Source organism: Typopeltis vanoorti, chromosome 8 (assembly GCF_054136105.1).
Source record: "Typopeltis vanoorti isolate ZY-2024b chromosome 8, IOZ_Tvanoo_1.0, whole genome shotgun sequence".
Classification (NCBI taxonomy): Eukaryota; Metazoa; Arthropoda; class Arachnida; order Uropygi; family Thelyphonidae; genus Typopeltis; species Typopeltis vanoorti.
In genome coordinates this window covers 108,665,423-108,687,359 of record NC_143556.1, presented here as the reverse complement: position 1 = coordinate 108,687,359, position 21,937 = coordinate 108,665,423, and the positions used below count along the sequence as shown (strand labels likewise).

General features: G+C 35.6%; 1 protein-coding gene across 1 annotated transcript; it reads left to right on the top strand.

The window, feature by feature from the left end:
• The first annotated feature begins 874 nt into the window (after positions 1–874).
• Positions 875–21,558, top strand: LOC150104270 (stearoyl-CoA desaturase-like). The gene is made up of 4 exons (XM_090396447.1): positions 875–914; positions 3,765–3,895; positions 8,134–8,339; positions 21,132–21,558. The coding sequence occupies exons 2-4, from the start codon at positions 3,767–3,769 to the stop codon at positions 21,556–21,558; spliced, it is 762 nt and encodes a 253-aa protein (XP_090252573.1). The 5' UTR covers positions 875–914; positions 3,765–3,766.
• The last annotated feature ends 379 nt before the right edge of the window (positions 21,559–21,937 follow it).

Genomic DNA, 21,937 nt, shown 5'->3' with positions numbered 1-21,937 from the left:
CCATGGAAAGGGAAAGGTAAAATATTCGGAACTTTTGTAGTGCCAAATGACACTAGATTGGGGTCGCCACAGAGAGGAAAGAAAAGTGTGCAAGTGTTCTGAGTTATTAAGAGGAGAAGTAACCTCTACGGTATATCTGGAATTAGAACTGGTAGAAAGGATCAAGGATAGTGGGGCAATGGATATTGTTATTTACTTTTAATGAGAGAGAGAGAGAGGGAACGTTGGAAAGGTTTTATCGCAGTACATGAGGCTAGTAATAAAACTTACTCCTTGTTCCACATATCTACTGTCATGAGGAAAATAAGATAATAAAAATCTTTTCATACTTGTTATCATCATTCATTGAGAGTGAAGAAGTAAACCTGAAAACAGGAAGAATAAATAACCAGTTTTAAATCTATTAATCATCATAAGACCAATTGAGGAAATTTTTGTATACAAAAAATAAAGTTTTATAATCGCGTTATAAATAAGGATAAAAATGTTGAATATAAAAGATTTTCATTCAAGTGTGTCGTCCAATGAAAATCATTGAAAGATTTAAGAGTAGTTTAGTGTCGTAAAAGATAGTCATCTGAAGGCTGCACTGTTTTAATACTGCCGTGGAAGGATTTTGTTTTTACTGTGCATCGGTGACATTCTATAATAGATAATAATTCTCACTGCAGACTTTTGGGACAGTCAATGCTTCAATAATCTTTTCGCTTTCATAGAGATTAATTACTTATTTCAGCTGAAAATGAGTGCTGTTTCTGCAACAAAGTCAGGGAATACATTTGAGGAGGCAAGGCACTTATATCAATTAAACATAGTATGGGTGAACGTGGTATACTACATCATCCTTCACCTGGGCGCACTGTATGGACTGTATCTGATATTCACCTCTGCAAAACTTGAAACAACAGCTTTTGGTGAGCATACACTTCTTTTTTAAAATGCCATACTTCCTGTATAAAATATTTGCTGCTTTGTAAACATGAATTAAAAAGTATGTTCAGTATTTTAAGTGTGAAATGTGAGTGTTAGTAAGAGCGTATATGAGAATGAGAGAGAGAGAGAGAGAGAGACAGAGAGAGAAGGCAGTGCTATACGAAATATGGAAATAATAGAACAAAAACAGAAGAGTATTGTGGTATGACAGAAATTTGATGAATTTGCCAGGGCTTAATAATAGAAAAAAAAAGGATTGGAGAGACTGGACGACTCCTTATTACTTATCGCGAAAGCTAAGAAAGGAGAGAAAGAATCGAAAAGACTTAAAAATAATACTGTATTATCATGAACAGTATAGTTGTTTTATTATTAGGGTATAATCGAATGAATAACACTGATGTGACTGAGACTTTTTTGCAAGACAGTGCAAGAGTCGAAACAAATTATTACTTAAAAAGAAGTAAATACGGTATGAGGGAAGATATGGAAGATTAGCCGAATGAGGAGAAAAAAAAAAGAAGACCAAAAGAATGAAGGAAGGACTGTTGCTAAGGTATGACACGAGTCAGTTAAGAGGAGAGATGGCGGAAATGATTGAAGAGTAATAGAATGAAAGTCTCTTAGTACTATGGAATTATTTCATATTTAGAAGTTTATAAGGGAACTGGTGGTGTGTCTGCATAAATCATTATTAAGAAGGAAAACGCCTAAAAACTTCGTTTGGTATCGAAAGTCATAGGGTAATAAATATTCATTAGTGTTTTACACCATATGGCCAAACAAAGTTTGCCTTTAAAACTTTATGGTATGTTTATCTCTCTTATAGATGCCTACAGTTGGAAACATCCGTCATGGAAGTGAAAGTATTAATAAAAAAAAACAAGTAATTCATCGTTCGAGAAAATTAACGGACGAAACAAAAACAAATGTTTTCATGAATATTGTTAACAGTCTCCAAAAGCAAATATTTGATATTATAGACATTCTTTCATTCCAATTCCAGTTATATAATAGGAAGTGATCAACAACTCGGCAGGTCTACCACACTGCAAATTATTCATGTCCATAAAATATTGTTACGACAACATATATCTTAACTGCTGCCTTGCGGCTTGCTTAGTGAGTTAAATACACTTTCAGTACCTTCAAAATAACAAGTCACCATAGTTAAGATGATTCTTTGAAATAGTCGGCAGTTGGAGGGCTTGAAGTCGCAGCGAAAGTGGTTTGCTTAATGCGTCACGAAAATGTGGTCACGAAAAGGTTAAGGGATACATCAACCAGAGCAGATTGCTATCTGGTTCTAAGAGTAAGACATTCATTCGGTGTCTTTTACAGCTGTCTCATAAGATTGCTGTGGACAAGCGAAAACATATTTAACCCGAATGTGTTAAGAGGATTCAATTTATGTGGCCAGTAGTCCCATTACCCGAAGACCACAACAGTGCTCGTCGAAACTGGTACCATGAACATATATATGACTTGGAGTCCTGATGACTTTGGCACAGTTCTGTTCTCTGATTAGTCCTGTTTTAGCTACGAACGGATTATAGATGTGGATTGATGTGGAGATAAAGAGCAGTGAGGTAGAATCCCCCTAATCAGAGAAAGGGGCAGTCGGTGCAGGCAGTTTTCGTGTGGGGCAGAATAATGATCAGCGACTGCACCTCTCTTGATGATTTTGATAGAAAGACTGTTCATCGAAGTCTATGTGCGATACTGTAGGGGGTGCGATTGGCCGAAAGTTTGTTTTCATGTATGACAATGCAATTACCCATAGAGCTCAAGTCGTGGAGTATCTTGAAAATGATGATGCCTGCATTTTCCGTGGCTAGCGCGATTATCAGATTTAAATCTGGTCAGAGAATGTGACATCCTCTGACCCCATTAGGCATTACATTGTACGCCACTGCTTCGTCACTTGGTGAGCTAAAGTGCTCTGGTAGAAGAATAGGATTTGTTGCCGCACAATCATATAGACACCATTATATCGAACATAGTCCAGAGCTGTCAGACCCGTTCAACCTGTTTAGTACTGGTGATAATATGCCATACTGATATTATATGACCATACCTTTGATCATATGGCAATATTGGATCCACATCTATACTCTCAGCCTTTTAGTGATTCTTATACACGTATGTTATGCCTAATACGTTAGCTCTCCGACGTTTCTCGCTTCCCTGTTTCGTTGTTATTATTTTGTACTATCATATCAATTTTGCCCTGTTTCGTCGCTAACTGCAATTATACGACATTTTCCAAGTCTTTTGTTAATTTTGTCAAGCAGTGAAAAACGCAACAAGGGCAGAGTTATTTCTTTAATTAGTGCCATACTAATTAACTGTAATGCGCTTGTATTTTCAGAAATGTTTGTGGGTTGGGAAAAAAAAAGAAAAGAAAAGAAAAAAGCACATGATATTCAGATCAGCAAACAAATTGTTAATATTTCATTTTTTTATTATTTAATACATCCGCCTTTAAACTGCAAGCAATCACTCAATAAACAAACGTAAAATATTTATAATGTTGCAGATAATGATAATATGTGTGGAAATGTAATTTATTTGCTAATCATTTCTCATTTCAGACTTGGTGATACAAATTTTTAAAGATAACTAGAATAAATATACTATTGGTGTACATTTACAATGATTGATATAATGGTTAATTGATGATTGATTGAATGTACAATGATAGGTAATTAATGAATGTATTAATTCCATCAAACACATAAATGGATTACTTTGTGAAGAAGTGTGATGTGGTACTTAATACGTGCTGCTGCTATTATTGATCTTCCTATTGACATATGTTTTCATTTCAGCTATGTTACTGCACAATTTGAGCATGCTAGGAGTTACGGCTGGTGCACACAGACTATGGTCACATCGTTGTTATAAAGCAAGATTGCCTTTACGTATCTTGCTAGCATTTTTTAACACAATTGCATTCCAGGTGAGTAAAAGAATAAATATGCTCTTTTCATTACTATTCGTAACTTATTCATTAAATGTCGTTCCTCCCTTGTTATTCACTATGAGGCAAAAAATTAAACCGAGACATTATTGCTGCAAGAAACAAAATTAGTTTTTCACATAAATACATTCGCGCCCATTGAGGTATTACATGCATGTGAACTAATGAAACAATTGAGCTATTCAATTAGGCAAGCAGTATTCGAAGTTACCCCTTCCCTATTCAGAATGTCTCAGTTCAGTATTTTTATAGTAATGTTTTGCAAGAGAGTTTGTTCAAACTGTTCAAAGTACTATAAATGACCGTATATGTCGGCGTATAGGACGACCGGCTTATAAGACGAGGCCTAAATTTTAGGCTGATTTTAGGTTTTAAGCTTATGTCGGTTGAATAAGAGGACTCCCCCTCCCAATTTCTTCTTTCTTGTATTAATGCAACGTTAGGTAGTTAGGTATTGTTGTTATATCCGTTAGTTTTATATCTATGCATATCCGTTATAAGAGGACTCCCCCCCCCCCCAATTTCTTCTTTCTTGTATTAATGCAACGTTAGGTATTGTTGTTATATCCGTTAGTTTTATATCTATGCATATCCGTTATTTTTTTTAATAGCATAGATTTTGTATTTACGCGAACTACCCTAATTAAGAGTGATTAGCCTCAATTTTAATATTTAATTTAATTTTTTAAAATTTTAGGATTATTAAAATTGTTATCATTTAAAATCATGGAACCAGTAACAAAACGAAGAAAGTATGAAGCTCGATTTAAAATAAGGGTAATTGAAATGGCAAATCAAACTAATAACTGTGCTGCTGCAAGAAAGCTTGACATAACAGAGAAGATGGTAAAAGAATGGAGGAAGAAAGAAGATATTTTAAAAAAATTGCCAAAGAAAAAATGTGCGATGGGAACGGGGATCACCCGATGGCCGTAACTGTAAAATCACGTAGTGGAATGGGTATCTTGTTACAAGAAATATGATTACAGCATATGCACTAAACTGATCAAGTTGAATCCGGATGAAAGTATAGAATTTCAAGCTACTTCAGGATGGTGTAATCGTTTTATGAACAGGCAAAATCTAGTAATACGACAAAAAAAAACGAATATTGCTCAAAGACTACCAGCAGATCTTGACCACAAACTAACCAGTTTCCATAAATTTATTATTCAGTTGAGACAAGAACATAAATTTATATTGTCAAATATTGGAAATATGGATGAAACTCCTATGAGCTTTGATACGATAAGCAATAAAAGAGTGGAGTCTAAAGGTAGCAAGTGTGCTAGTTCGAAGTACAGGTCATGAAAAAAGAAGGTTTACTATTGTGTTGTCATGTTTGATGACCCATGATTTCAAGGGGTTTTCTGTAGTATTTGAGAATCGTCTTATACTCCGACATATACGGTAACTATAATAGTTTAGTACAGTGGATAACGAAAAAGTCTACTAGAAAGAAGAAACTTTATAATATTCGATTTGAACACCTGTAGATTATACACTAGGTATATGGAGAAGAAAGACTGTTCCAAAAGCTAATAGTAAAAAAATTGTGAAGAGAAAAAAGGACAGAAATTGACAGTGCTAATTCTGATTAACAACAAAATAGAAATATTTTCACAAAATGAAAGAAATTTGAATGCCTGTGAAACATAGAGAATAAAACTGGTGAAAATGATCATTAATAAACACAATTTATGTTCAGTATTCAGTCAAGGCAATCGTTGGCACTATTTGGAGGTATATGGGGACTTTCCCAATTTCAGAACGGTAATGAATGGTTAAAAAGATTTGTGATTTGCGTACAATTGACAATTGCTCAGAGAAAAGAAATACCTTGCATAAAAAAGAAAAAATAATTTTTTGCATGATGAGGAGGGGATATTTGTAATATGTTTATGCTAAGTAAGATAAGATTTGGCGTTATTCCCAAACGCATAATCTCATAGAGAGGTTTGGATGTTGTGAAAAGTAAATCTAGAGGCAACGTTTTTTTTCTTTCTTTTTTGCAAGAAGTAAGGTAAAAGTTTTCTCAAAATCGCAAATATTGTACTATTCAAATCATCTCAACTAGAAGTTACATAATTATATTCGATAATTATATCAGTTATTTAATAAAACATCAGTAGTGTAGTCTGTAGACAATTTACCATAGGCGGGATCCCTTCCACAAACCAATAAGAGTTTATAAGTGTTTGTTAACTGAAGGCCATTAAGCAGATTTTGTAATGAATTAGCGCTTCTCTTCTCCAGAATCTTCATCTTTTTCATCCTGCTAACCAAACAAACCAACGAAGAATGCAGTTTGAGAGACACTAAACCGCAGGTAAGTTGGTAATGAAGATACCCGATGGTTTGAAAGAAGGTTCGAATGCTGTTTAGGATGCGAACAACTTTTATAAACGGTTTTTCAACTAAAGATAACGTAGGTAGCTTCACATTAAGGTGGCAGGTTTTTCCTAGGAGAAATCCAATTTTTCGTTCTGAAAAAAAAAGGCAAATAAGTAACAGAGATTATTATAATTTTCCAGGTTTATTGCATTGATTATTGACCTTCTGTAATAAAAACATTACTTTTACGATTTTAAAAGTTTAATTTAATTCTTTCTTTTAAGCTTACACGGTGATCCGAATGCATTTTTGAAAATTATGGAGACAACTACGGTGTTTGAATAAAAACTTATATAAAAGTTTAATATAACTAAAATCTACATTCGACCTTTATGCCAAGGTCATCTTCTGGAGCATAAAACTATACACAGGAAACAAGCTACACTACAATCAAACTGGTTTGTTAAAGATACTGACCAACCACTACAACAATTGTTGGCCTGACCTCTGGTTAAAAAAAACAAATTCTACATCAACGCTAGAGTCCTGAAGGAAGACGTGTGACTAGTGTGTCTAGAAACGGGAGCGAATTTTGATTTTCTATTTCGATGGTAAATTGTATTTTATATACAATACAATTCTACCGAAAACCGACACACACTGGCCAATACATACATGCTAATTCATACCACCACCCATTACAAAAATATGGAGTCATTAACACCCTTAAAAACAGAGCTACAACAATCTGCTCTAACCAGCAAGCCCTGAAACAAGAACTAAAAATCATCAGCGACACATTCATAAATAATGGCATAACAAAAATACTATTAATAAAATACTCCATAAAACAACAACAAAAACGAATCTAGATTACAGTAAAACCATAGCCATCCCATACATTAAAGGGTTATCAGAAAAAATCAACAGAATCCTACGACATTATAACCTCAATGCCACCTTTAAACCACCCACTAAACTTAAAACCATATTCAACTCCTCTAAGGATCCTCTCCTCCCATTAGCACATCCTGGAGTCTATTGCATCCACTGCACCTGTAACTTACCGTACATTGGTGAAACAGGACGGACAATTCTGTACGCAAGAAAGAACACATTAGACACATTAAATATAACCATTATAGTGAAGCAGGCCTCTCAGACCATGCGCTCAACACCTTACACCAAATCAACTGGAAAAGCACCCGCTCTTTACACCACACAAAATCCTGGTATGAAAGGAAATTTAAGAAAGCCTGTGAAATCCTGATAAACCCCCCAAATATCAACAACAAAGATGGCAAGAAAATTCCAAGAATCTGGATGGCACACATTCAGCCTACCTAATATATGTCAGGATTCTAGCCAATCTTCAGCTAGTATTAGAAACCATTCCATACCAACTGGCTGGAATGTACTAGTATAATCATGATGTTAATATATGTATATAGATAGATACTTGGTGTTGCTCCCAATATTTCTACAACCAACAAATAACACTAATAATAGGACTCTAGCGTTGATGTAGAATTTTTTTTTTCACCAGAGGTCAGGCCAACAATTGTTGTAGTGATTGGTCAGTATCTTTAACAAACCAGTTTAATTGTAGTGTAGCTTGTTTCCTGTGTATAGTTTTATGCTCCAGAAGATGACCTTGACATAAATGTCGAAATGTCGAATGTAGATTTTAGTTATATTAAACTACAGGTTTTATTCAAACACGGTAGTTGTCTCCATAATTTTCAAAAATGCATTTAATTTAATTCAGTAAATATGTTTGATTTTTCTTATTTTACTAATTATAAATTGCATTTTTTATTTATGAATGTGAAATTGTGAAATGCTTAAAGCAACTTAATTACGATAGACTTTTTTATATGCAGAATCATATCTTCGAATGGGTAAGAGACCACAGAATGCATCACAAATTTTCTGAAACCAATGCCGATCCACACAACTCCAAAAGGGGATTCTTTTTCTCGCATATTGGATGGCTACTCGTCCGGAAACATCCAGATATTAAAGAAAAAGGGAAAACCCTCGATCTTTCAGATTTAAAAGCTGATCCCGTAATAAAATTTCAAATGCGGTAAGGAAGTTCAACATTTTTAAACTTTCAAGAATTGCCAATGCAGTCTTCTCTACATTTAAATGTTTTAATATATTTAAATTATTGTTTAATTTAAACGAATTAAACAATACTTAATTGTTATTAAGTATTGTTTAATAGAACAGGAAAAATGTTAAACTAAAGAAAATAAAATAAGCTATGTAAAAAGGAAAAAAATGGAATTTAGAGAAATTAAAAAATACCAAGGTATTTGGAAATAGATTGGAGAAAAAATTAGAGGAAACAAATTTTGTCAAAACTGAAGATCCAGAAAAGAAATAGGAATAAGTTAAAGAGAAAATAAAGAAGATTGCAGAAGAAGAAATTGGATATGTAAGAGCTAAAAGAATAAAAAACCTTGGATAACTAATGAGATGATTTCTCTAAAAGGAAAGAAGAAAATGAAAAAATAAAGACACCCCAGAAGGGAAAATACGATATAGAACCCCGAATGACAAATTGAGAAAGGAAGCAGAAAAAAGTAGAGAAGATTGTCTTAAAAATAATGTGAAGAAATGGAAAATTATGAGAGAGTTGGAAGGTATGATCATTTGCAAGAAGAAAAACAGGAAGCATGAATCACAAGAGAAATGGAATTCGAGCTAGAAGCATAGAAAATAAGAATGGAGAAATCATAACTGAAGAAGAAAAATACCAATGAGATGGAAGGAATACATTGAAGATCTATATGCAAAGAAAATAGACCAAATGGGTTGCCATTAGAAGATATAAAGAAGAAAAATGAAGATGATCTAGTCCCAGAGATTTTGAAGACAGAAGTAGAAATGGCCATTAAAGAACTAAAATGTGGAAAGGCAAGAAGGTATAGATGAAATACCTGAAAAATTCCTGAAACAACTTCAGAAGAAAGGAACTGAAGAAATAACCAAAATAATAAATTTAATTAATAACAAAGGAGAATTACAAAAAGATTTTATGACCTTAATATTTATACCTATACCAAAGAAAAGTAATGCAGTGAACCGCAAGGATTTTAGAACAATAAGCCTCATTTCCCATTCATCAAAAATATTTATGAGAATCTTAACAAGAATAGTTGCATCTACGCTGGAAGAATGTATTGGAGAATATTAGTTTGATTTCAGGAAGGATACGGGAACAAGAGGTGTGATTGGACTGTTAAGAATAATAAGTGAAAGAAGTCTGGAAGTAAATAAAGAGGTTAATATCTGTTACATAGATTTTGAAAAAGCTTTAGACTTTGTAAAATGGGATAAGATGGTGGAAGTAATGGAAAAGATTGGTATAGATTGGAAAGGCAGAAGGCTAATTATTTCACTACACATGGGACAAACTGCCATGGTGAGAGACATATATGGTACAACAGAGCCAGGTATCATTGGACAATGAGTAAGACAAGGCTGTTGTCTCTCACCAATTTTGTTTAAGATGTATTTCGAAGCAATGTTAAAAGAAGCACTGGGGAATTTAGAAGAAGAAATAAAGATTGGAGGTAGACAGATATTTGCAATAAGATACGCAGATGACAAGCCATTATTATCAAATTCTGAAACAGGGCTACAACATCTGTTTAATAGATTACTGGAAGATTGTATCAATTATGGAATGAAAATTAATAGAAAAACAAAGAAAAACAAAGTTAATGAAAACAGCAAGGAAAGAGGCAAATATGGATATCAGAATAAATGAGGAAAATTTGAATCAAGTAAAGACATTTAAATAGACATTTAAATTTAAGTGAAGTGTTATTAACAGTAATGGAAGTTGTAAAAGGGACATAAAAGCAAGAATAACGATGGGAAGAGATGCCTTTAATAGAAATTGGGATTTATTCAGAAGTAAAATTAATAGAAACCTAAAGGAAATGCTAATAAAATGTTATGTGTGTAGTGTTGCCCTCTATGCAGCTGAAACTTTGCATGAAGAAAGAAGAAATTAAGATTTTGGAACGCTTTGAGGTGTGGATTTGGAGAAGGATTTAAAAAGCAAACGGACAGATAAAATAACTAATGAGGAGGTCATAAAAAGAGTAGAAGAAGAAAGAAGTCTGTTAAGGAGTATAAAAAGAAGAAAGGGAAACTGGATCGGACATATTCTGAGAGTGGAATCAGAGATGCCATCGAAGGAAAAATAGACGGGAAAAGTCCCAGAGGAAGAGCAAGGAAAAGAATGCTAGATGACATGCTGAATGGAAATAGGTACATAACCTTGAAAGTGAAGGCTGAGAATAGAAGAGAGTGGAAGAAAAGTTTTTGCTACTAAGAGAAGAACCTGCTCAATTGAAGAATACTCAAGAAGAATAAAATTGTTATTAATTAACAATAAAATTGTAAGAAACTGCATACATTCCAGGTAGTAAAATGAGTGATAATCTTTTTCCGATCGGTACCTTTAGCCAGTGTTAGGATTAATTTCACCGTGCCACCACGAGGCAACTAGGCTTGCCTTTCAGGAAGTAGTGGAAAATATAGTTTGAGAGGAAAGAGTCAACCCCTCGCCCTCGAATTGTTCTAATAGCACTGTGTGTGTGTGGGGGGGGGGGAATGGAGTAAGAAGTAACAGTGAGTAGAGGAAAGAAGAGTAGAAGACCAGTGTACGGTTATAATATACTAAGTGCATATTATAGGAAGTAAGATCAGGTCTCTTTCGTGTATTTCGGGTTTTTCATGCCCATACTCACTCTGTCCGGACAATTCATCGCCAGAAAATTCATCTTGTAGAAAATGAATCACATGAAAATTAATCGCGGGAAAATTCTTCGCAAGAAATTTTGAAATCCCATTGTCATATTTTTTCATATATGGGGAAGATATGACAATAGGATTTCAAAATATTTTGTGTATTAATTATTATTTCGATTATATTTAGTTCTTAAAATTTTTATCCCGTATAAAGTTATTAATATTCTTTCTTACTACAGGCTCTGTAGATGGAATATTAATTTTTACAAAACTGGGATAGGGTGGTTAGGGAGAAAGAGCACCAAAGTTAAGAATATTTAGGAATAATAGTTATTTCCAACTTACATTTATAGTTAACTAATAACATATTCCTATTCTAACTATAAATAACTGTAATTATTTATAGTTAAAATAGTTATTAGGGAGAATAAAATATTTAAGAATAGTTAAGGAGAAAGCGTACAATATTTAAAAATATTGATTCTTCTAACCGTTCACTATTTTTCTGTTCTACGCATTTAGACATCCATCCAGGTGTGATATTTTTTTTGTCTGAACTAATTCAGAATGTGAGGTGTTTCATTTAAGGAATACACGTGTATTTTGAAAATCACTGCACTTTTCCTGCATAGTATAGACATATTGTACGCTACTATCGTTTGCAGAGTTAGATTAAAATTATAGGTGCACTTTTGAGTAATTATATTACAGGAAACGATAATAAAATTACATAAATCCTATCATCATGTAAATCAGCGTAAGCTAAATTGCCATCTGCAACTGCATTCCTTGTCTTTATCTTTTCCTCTAATACTAATATTTTATGAAACTAAGAAATTTTATATTTTATATTTAGCCTTCTTTACTGAAAAAGAAATACATGTATATATTAAAAATTTAATAAATAAAATAATTCACACACACATATATGTGTGTGTGTGTGTGTGTGTAGATAGATAGACAGATTTTTTTTTATTTAACTTGTTAAAATATACATTACACGGTAGGTAACAAGGACTATTTACATATTATAAGTATATAAGTATATATATTACAGAGAAAGAAATATTTTCCTTTCGGGTATACAATAGAGAATGCAATACATGAATTAAAAATTTACAGTTCAATTTCAGTCTGAGTTATCTTTTAGATGAAGCACTTTGTCGTCGTCAATCCAGAAGAGGGTACGTTGGATTCCACTCCTCTATGCATTTCGCGAAAGCTCTTGTTTCTTTGAAGTACTCAAGTTCCAATAAAAGCCTGCTTTTTAGTTTTCAACGGAGGATGTACATGAGGGTTTGTGCAGTTTCAGTGCTGGATGGGTGCTGGTTATTTCTTGTCTGTTTTAGGTACAAGCTGTAGATGATGGCCTTTGCGCAGATGAAGAGGAAATTGCATGTTCTGTGTCTGTTTTCTTCTGTGTGGACTAAATTCATGTAGTCTTCTTGTCTGTGTGCATAGTTACAGGTGCTGGAGGGAGTATTCAGGGCATAGGCGATTATCATTTTGTTTGCGGGACAGATCAGATGTATGTGTTCCAAGGTACCTGAAACGTCACAGAATAGACACAGATCCGTTTCTCTTAGCTGAAATTTGTAGAGTTTTGAAGGAGTTGGCAAGATGTTATGCCATAGTCTCCACTGTATGTCGGAATCTGGTTTGGCACCCTTCGATTTATATGGCAGATTCCACTGAAAACTGAGTGGCATATGCAGCCTTGTAGATGAGAGGGTTGAGGATGAATATAAGAAGGGCGAGGTTGGAGACACGGACATGAGGAAGTGGTATATTTTCTTGTAGTTGGAGGGAAGAATTGGAAGTGAGGCTTCAGATTGTACAAGACGAAATGTCGGCCCCGAGAAGTTTCTAGAAGGAATACGGATTTCTTGAGGTGTAGCGATATCTGGATAGGCTTTTATGATGGAGGCTTGCAGCTGTTGATATTGCTTTTAAGTTTTGGGGTTCTTCATTGGTAGGCTTGTGAATGCTTTCCGCTTTAGGGTATGGGTTAGGAGGTCCCCTATGACTCTTATTCCTGCCCAGTTCCATGTAGGGAAAAGAAAAGGCTGGCCAGTTGTGGGACTTGTTATGTTTCTGTTCGAAAATAGTGGTTCTGTAAGTACAGCTGACTCTGTTGATCCTGTAAGTGTGTGAAGAAGTCCTGTGTTTTTCCACCGCTGTAGAACATCTTTTTAAAAATGAGGTAATTTAGGAAGAGATGGTGCAGGACTGGCCATTCGGAGGATTGTGGAAAGTGTAAGTCCTCTGCTGGATGATTTGTGATGTAATCGAAGGTGGTTACATAAGTGTGATTACATTGAAGTGTCTTTAGGAGGAGGATTATCCTGACGGATCTAATCTTGTTTTCAAGGGAAATCAATTCTTGTCCTCCTTTGCTGAGTGGCTTGCAGAGATGAGGGTATGTTGTCCAGTGAGTTTTGTTCCAGAGGAAAAGTTTGATCTCCTTTTGAATGTCAGAGAAATTCTTCAGGAGGTGTGAGTACTTTGAGGATATGCCATAAGACACTCGCAGCCATCTGGTTAACTATTAGTACTCTTCCTCTAAGTGAAGACATGGAACGTACGCTGTTGCATTTACCTATCACCTGTTTAAAACGGTTGTGCAGCTGTGTCCAGGTCAGTGTGTTATATATTTTGGTGTTGCCAAGGTGCACACCTAAGTATCTTTGTCCTTCGCTTGACGAGGTACATTGGATCGGAGAATCATTTCTAGACTTCCATCTGCTTGACCACAAGCCCATGGTTTTTGCAGAATTTAATTTGGCCCCTGAGGCTTGTGCATACAGTCTATGTGCTTCTTCGGTTACTGTCATTTCTTCTTCATTTCGGACTATTACAGTGACGTCATCGGCATATGCTAATAGGGTAATTTTTTGATGCGGCTCTATTATGCTGGTTCGTTTGGAGATGATGGTGTCGTGTACTCTTTTTAAGAAGGGTTCTATTGCCAGTGTGTATAGTTGACCAGAGGGGGGACATCTTTGCTTGATCCCTAGAGAGTATGACAAAGTGCGAGTGAGCCTGTTGTTGATTTTTAAACTGAAGTGTGCATCTCTGTAAAGCAATTGCCCTGTTTCAATGATGAGAGGACCATAGCCAAATGCCTTTAGAACTTCATAAAGGTACTCTATACATAAAAGCCATCTCCTGATCAAGGCTGACGAGTGCTAGGTCTTCATGTTGGCTGTTTGCGATGTGGATGAGATCTCTTATTAAATGGAGGTTATCATGTATTGATCTCCCTGGGACAGAGTACGTTTGATGATGGCCAATAACTTCAGGCAGTGTTGGCTTTATTCGGTTTGCTATAACTTTGGAAATGATTTTGCAATCGGTATTAATTAGGGAGATTGGACGGCAGTTTCGGATATCGGTGTGATCTCCCTTCTTTGGTGTCAATCGTGCTACTAAGGTCGTGACGGATTGTGGCAGGCCATTGATGTAGGCTTCTTGCAGTGTTTTGAGGAGAAGTGGTCCGAGTTGATTCCAGAAGACTTGGAAAAACTCTGATGTGAGACCATCAAGGCCAGGAGATTTGTTCTTTGGCAAAGATATGCATGAGGTTTTCAGTTCATCTAGCGTGATTTTGTTTTCTCAGTGGTCCCGATATGTTGCAGAGATTTTTTTGTTTCTTTCAGTATTTTGTGACTGGCATGATGGGATGTTCCAGGCAGTAAAATCCATCTCTGCTATCAGACTTCAAGATGACAGCATCACAGGAGATCCAAGCAAAATCACCTCTGAAATCCTACAGTACTGCAAGAATGGAATTTACTGCCTGGCATTTTTTTTCTAAAGAGAAAAAATATTTTGAGGGGGCGTCTGAAAGATTTATTTGTGTATGCCGCGATCTAAATAGGGCGCCTTTTGCCGATAATTTTGCCTGTCTTTGCATGGCTTGGAAGGCAGAATGATGTTCAGGGATTTCTTCTGGGAGATACTTGAGCTGTTCTTCAAGTTGTCGGATTCTAATGTTTCTCTGTTAATTTTTCTGGTGACTGTAGATCTGCGTGAAGGATTTCATTCGTGATTTTAAGTGGGGCCATCATGTTTTCATTGGTTCTGTATCCACTTTCGGGTGAGTGAGGTTGGTTATTAAAGCCTGAGTGTGTATTATATAAGCTGGATCTTTCAGGAGAGTATTGGTGAAGATCCAATAGGCGCTTCCTGATTTGGATGCTTCCAAAGATAATGAAAGTTGCAGCTTGACGAAGCAATGATCTGAAATGTAGGAAGGGATGTGTGAGATGTTTCTAACTAGAGGCAAGGTGTGTTTGGAAATGTAGTATCTGTCGAGTCGTCTTGGTAGAGTTGCCTATTTGTCGCTGTGATTGCTGACCTCCATGTGTAGGATTTCTTATCAGGATGTTGATGCGAAAGACGTCGATGAGTTCGTTATCGTTTACCAGTGTTTGAAGTTTGTTTATTAATTGGCTACGATGTTTAAGCACGCTGAAGTCTGTCTTTTTCTTGGTCAAGAGTGCAATTAAAGTCTCCAGCTATTATTATATGTTCTTGGTCTATACTAGAAAGATGGTTTTGAACGAAATCCAGGATTTGTGATACCAGAGCATCCTGCTGTGGTATTTAGATGTTGAACACATGCAGGGTATTATGGTTGGGTGCTATTATGTGAGCATACAAGGCATATCCTGGTATATCAGCAATCACGTTTAGTTTGTAGGGAGATCTATGATGTACACCTAAGCTAACTCCTGCTCCATGATGTTGTTGGGTTGCAGAGTGCTGTAAGTCATAAGGCCACTCTGTCCATCTTCTGGATAAATTGGATGAGTAGTTGATGTTTGTTTCTTGCAGAAGTATTAGGTCTATATGATATTTTTATACCTGGTCAAGGACTATTCTGTTGCGTAGAGCAGAGGCACATCCTCTTGTATTGAGAGAGACAAAGCTTATGGACATTTTGATTTATGAAAGTTTGATTGTAAGTTTAATCTAATATTGGTACTGGTACTGTGTTTGAAGCCAATTAATTAGGTAGTAGATTCGCTTACTCCTGTTAACCTCTGCTCTGCTCTTTTTACATTTCAGTTTCGAGTGTAGTTCCTGAAGTTGAGATATTAGTTCTGGATTCTTCTGGTGTATTTAAGGGCTATAGTTAGTACGAACTTTCCCACACTGAGGGTCCCCTAACCATGAAGCAGCTGCTTCATGGTTAGGGGACCCTCATTGTGGGAAAGTTCCCCCTCAGCTTCTTCTTCTTCTAGGTTGTCATGTGGAAATACAGTTTCGTCATTGTCTGGGAACTCTGTTTCTCCTTGGCTGGCTGCAGGTGATAAAAGGCCATTTTGAGTAGTTTCTTCTATAAGGTGATGTTTTGAATTTATGGGAGGCTGGGTAGGTGATTCTGGTTGCTGGGTCTGGGGATTGCTTTTAATTAGTTCGTCCTTGTCATTTCTATTGGGAGGATCCGTGTTTTCGTGTTGTGAGACTTCGTTATCAGAGACTTGGATCTCATTACTTGGCAGGCGTTCAAGAGCGACATGAGCGCTGTCTTTTCCAGTTCGGGATTTTCTTTCCTCTGAAGTTTGTGATGAGGAGAGAATTTTTGGTTTACTTTTTCCTATGCTTTGATTTTCTTCATGTACGATGTTATTCTGTTCAACTGGGTTGCTATTCTGGGCTGGAAAGTTTGTTGATGAACTGTTGGTAATATAGGGACATTGTTTCCTAATGTGACCATCTTCATGACAGAAGAAACACTGTGATGAGGAAGATAAGTAGAAAGTGTAGGTTATTCCATTTATGTCCGTGTTGATTAATTTTGGAAGGTCGTGTAGTGCGTCGTTGTTTGGAAAGTGCAATAATGCCTGTCTTCGAAAGCTTTTGACATGGGCAAATTCGGGCTTCTTCGTGACTGCTGACAATGTGCGTATTTTTCCTGTGACAGAACTGTATCTTGATAACATGGATCTGACGAGTTGATGAGGAATTTCAGGGGGGACATTGATACTGTTACTTTTGTCGGGGCTAGTGCTATTGGGACTACTCCGAAGTGATAATCGCCGATATCGACGCCTTTTTGCAGTACCGTTTGTGACCATGAGGTATAGCTAAAATATACCTGCACAGTTCCAGCTACACGGGAAGCGTCAGTAATATTTTTTGCGGGTACAATTTTGGCGATCGCCGTCAGATAATCTTCTAATGGAATGTTTTCTTTAGTGGCGAAAATAACTATTCCATTTTCTCGAAAAATGACGTTCGTAACAGTGGTAGTTATTTTTTGCGTTAATCGGTTTACTGGTAGCTGATGGGGCATTCGTGTGTGAGATCAGTGTTTTGGGAGACGATAGGATATTTCCATTAGATACAACATTAGCGTAAGATTTTGAATTGACTGACCTGTTTTCCATGTACATAGCTTCGGTGAACTTTGCTCTTCCTTCCTGGTCCGAAGTCGTAGGAGGGTCTTTCAATTGCTAAATCCTTGGTAGTACATGAATGTGCAGTTGCCATGGCGGGTAATCCTTCGCCGGCTATAACCTCAGGTGAGGGGTGCTGGTGTCGGGGAAGGAATTATGGCGTCGAAATTGAAGATATACAGGAACTCGTACTCCAGGAGAAGTACAATATCATAAATCACTTATTACTACACTTACACGTACATGACTAGTATGAGTAGATAGCTCTCAGCTTGGTGAATATACCTATATAAAAAATTAAGTCCTTCCTTGCGGATAAACCTATAAAAGGTGAGGGAAGGCGGGAGCGGTATGAACGCACGTGCAACACCTAAGCCACCTAGCGATATATATATATATATATATATATATATATACATATATTTTTTTTATTATTATTATTTTTTATTTAACTTGTTAAAATATACATTAGACGATAGGTAACAAGGACTATTTACATATTATAAATATATATATATTACAGAGAAAGAAACATTTTCCTTTCGGGTATACAACAGAGAATGCAATAAATGAAAATAGCGATAGATAGATATAGATACAGATAGATGCATGCTCCCAAAGTGAAATACGTAATTACTTCTATTGTTAAAAGTAAATAAAATAATGCTAAAAAAACATTCCCTGGCCAGCCCATTGTTATACAGCTATAGTATTGATGTGCTTTAACTGTACAACAACTATAGTACATGTTGGTAGTACCCATAAAAAATACGACTCCCCCAAAAAACAAAATAGTGGAATTACCATGCAACATAGCTGTGCTTTGTTTTTCCTTCCCAAAGTTGATTCATCACATTAAAGGTTCAACGCAACCGCTTCAGATAATTTATGTTTCGATAATAAGAAAAGTGATTGTTATGAATCAGAATTTTGTGAGATTTGGAATAATCAGGCAGAAGTAATTTTCAAAATTACTGCATCCACCTATAAAAGAAATATCAGCATTTTTGTTTAGAATTATTTAAAAAAAAATGGAACTGGAAACTTAAACTAGTTATTACTTGCAGCTCTTTATTGTGACTTCTGAGAATTGTATCATCTGAAAGACCACAATCATGAATAATCTCACGTAAGGCCTGGTAATTGTTAGGATTATCTTTAGTATATCTAAGGATTCCTGTCTGGAAACCAAAAAGGATTATTATATATTTATTAAATATTTCAAATTTCAGAAATGGCAACAATCAGCAATTTCTAATAATCGAGACTTATTTTTAGTAGGTAAAAAATACCGTAAGCGATATTATATATGAAAAATAACATGAATCTATTTTTATTTACTTTTCGTTGTAATTTTTATTCATTTTAACCTGGTTAGGAAAATCTGCTGAAATTCCATGACCAAACATGCAAACCACTTAAGCCACTTCAGGACTCCATTAAGCATTGCTGTGATCTCACGTCAGACGGCGAAATTCATCTCTCACCTAAAAAGAATTACAAACATCCATGCACATTGCGAGTTTCGAATCCACAGCTCATTGGTGGGAGAGGGTACTGTATCTAGTCGGTTGTTAACAACATGTAATTTCTGATCACAGTTTATTTTTGAACGGTTCACAAGAGAAGAAATTCATTACGTATTTCACTTTAGGAGCATGCCTCTATATAAATATATCTTTCACTTGAAATTTATCTTACAGCATTTACTTTTCATATATCGATATCAATGCAATATCATTTCAATTTTCTAGCGAATAACATTTTCAGTGAATTTTTTTTCGCGATGAATAGTTCGCGCGATAAATTTTTTTCCCGATGAAAATTTTTCGCGATGATTTTTTCTCGCGATGAATTGTCCGTGAAACCATACTCAGTAATGTGAGCCCTGAGATTATGTCGTTTAAGTTTAAAAATTAAGCAGTATAACGGTTAAACTTTTTTGTTGCCAACAGCGGACAAATTAAGTGAAATCTAGTTTGACTCTGTTAGTGCAGGTTCATTTGAGGTAGTGCACCTTTACATGAGCTATCGAAAGTGTTAAATCCAAAACAGAGCGTTCCTTTACTTTATTTACACTCCAACAGCGATCGAAAATTTGCAGCTATAAGTGTGGAATTTAAGTTTTATCAAAAGTGGTGCCTGAATACCTGCGATCCCGCTCTATTTAAGAAAACTACTAACATTATTTTCTGTACATTGTGAAGCTTAGAAATTATTCTGAAACTTTGAGAAAACCTCAAATCCCCATGAACTGAAAACGGTTCTTTGGCTCTGTTACTCTAAGAAAATAATAAATTGAACTCATAACATCATTCTTAACTTTCTTCAGCCTAGATATATTAGCAAATAAGTTTAATGAAAGTTTATTGATAGTTGCTGGAATATTGTATCAAATTTTAATTTTTTGTAAAAGAGGTTTTTGAGTCTAATGAAAGCTGCAAATCAGTAGTATTTTGTTATTAAAATGTATATTTACTGCACGTACCATACCATCACACCCCCACCACCGAATTTCATAGTTGGGGTACGCACTCTGGTAAGAGACGTTCACTTGGCATCGCATCCGCCACACTCATGCCTACTGGTGTTTATAGGCATAAAGGAAGGTGAAAAATGGTAGTATATAGTTTAGTTGAACAGATCTTCTAAAAGAGGCAAGATCAAAGCAGTTTACTGGAGCGTTATGATGAAAATAAAGATGTTATGATGAAAATAAACACACTTAAAATTGTTGATATAAATAAATAAATGATGTCCTTGTTGGAAGTTTATTTTCCACTTGATTAGACTATAATAAATTTAGTTTAATCCTTTATCCAAGTGTCAGCAAACAAAGTTTGCGCCTGAAGTATCTTCAGGACTGAGGCAACTCGTGGTAAAGGTGGACCAAGCTCTTATCACTTCTTGTCTCAGTATCTGCCATAATGCAAAGCACATCTCCTTGCTGACATGAATAATGCTATGCATTAAGGGAAGGACCACTAACCAGGCCGGTTTCGAACTTAATCGAGGTCTCGTCAGTGAGAGCCAGACCCAGAAGTAGTGATACTAAAGCAGAAGCAATGGAGAGGTCATATTTACTTATACGAGTTGCCAAAAGGTGTACCTACTTATTATTAAATTACTCTGGATTTAGAGGAAGATGTTGGAAGTTTATTTTTCACTTGGTTAGACTATAATAAATTTACTTTAATCCTTTATCTAAGTGTAAGCAAACAAAGTTTGCGCCTGAAGTATCTTGAGGACTGAGGCAACTCGTGGTAAAGGTGGTAAAATAAACTTCCAACATCTTTCTCTAAATCCAGAGTAATTTATTAATAAGGTGGTGCAACGTTTGGCAACTCGTATAGATAAATATGACCTCTTCATTGCTTCTGCCATAGTATCACCACTTCTGGGTCTGGCTCCCACTGACGAGACCTTAATAAAGTTCGAAACCGGTCTGGGTAGTGGCCCTTTCCTTAATGCATAGCATTATACATGTCCGCAAGGAGATGTGCTTTGCATTATGGGGGATACTGAGACAAGAAGTGATGAGTGCTTGGTTCACTTTACTCCGAGTTGCCTCAGTCCTGAAGATACTTCAGGAGCAAACTTTGTTTGCTTACACTTGGATAAAGGATTAAACTAAATTTATTAAATGACCTTATTAAATTAAATTAGTTCATTGATATGCTGGTTTCTTTTTCATTATTTAGCTATTATAAACCTCTCGTCATAGTGTGTAGCTTCCTGATGCCTACTCTGATTCCAGTATGGGGATGGAATGAGACCTACACCTCCGCGTTTGTTGTGGCTTCGCTTTTCCGTTACTCCCTCACATTAAATGTAACTTGGCTTGTAAACAGTGCAGCCCACATGTTTGGGAACCGACCTTATGATTATCGCATAGATCCCAGAGAAAATATACTTGTAGCCTTTGCAACAATTGGAGAAGGATTTCATAACTATCATCATACATATCCTTATGACTATTCTGCCAGTGAATTCGGAACGAAGATAAATTTGACAACAACTTTCATTAATTTGATGGCTTTTCTGGGTTTGGCTTATGATAGAAAAACTGTTTCCAAAGATACCATCGAAAAACGAAAGGCGAGAACAGGCGAACATCTCCGAAATTAATGAACAAACTATTTGATGCATCTATGTTATGATCAGTCTTATTAACACCATTTTAAGAATAACTATGATTTTCATAAATTGCTTAAATGTACCATAAAGGTGTTTTTAGTGATGTTTTTGCATATGTATTTGACTACAATAATCATATATGCCATAATAATATAGCCCGATTGATATATTAAACATAATTAGACTATGCTTTTAAGCACTTGAAAAAATATGACCTTTATATAAGTTCTCATTTTTGCAACATTGTTGTAAATATATATATACAGCCATTAGCAAAACCATTTTGATTATCTACATAATAGCATTTTGGGCTTCCTTTATCCTCGGTAAACGCTTCGGATTGTCCTGTCATTGACTCCACTAGAGACCA

Coding starts and splice junctions, on each gene's coding strand:
- LOC150104270 (XM_090396447.1), top strand. CDS start 3,767: ATGTTACTGCACAATTTGAGCATGCTAGGAGTTACGGCTGGTGCACAC. Junction 3,896..8,133: donor TTAACACAATTGCATTCCAG/GTGAGTAAAAGA, acceptor TTTTATATGCAG/AATCATATCTTCGAATGGGT. Junction 8,340..21,131: donor GTAATAAAATTTCAAATGCG/GTAAGGAAGTTC, acceptor TTCATTATTTAG/CTATTATAAACCTCTCGTCA.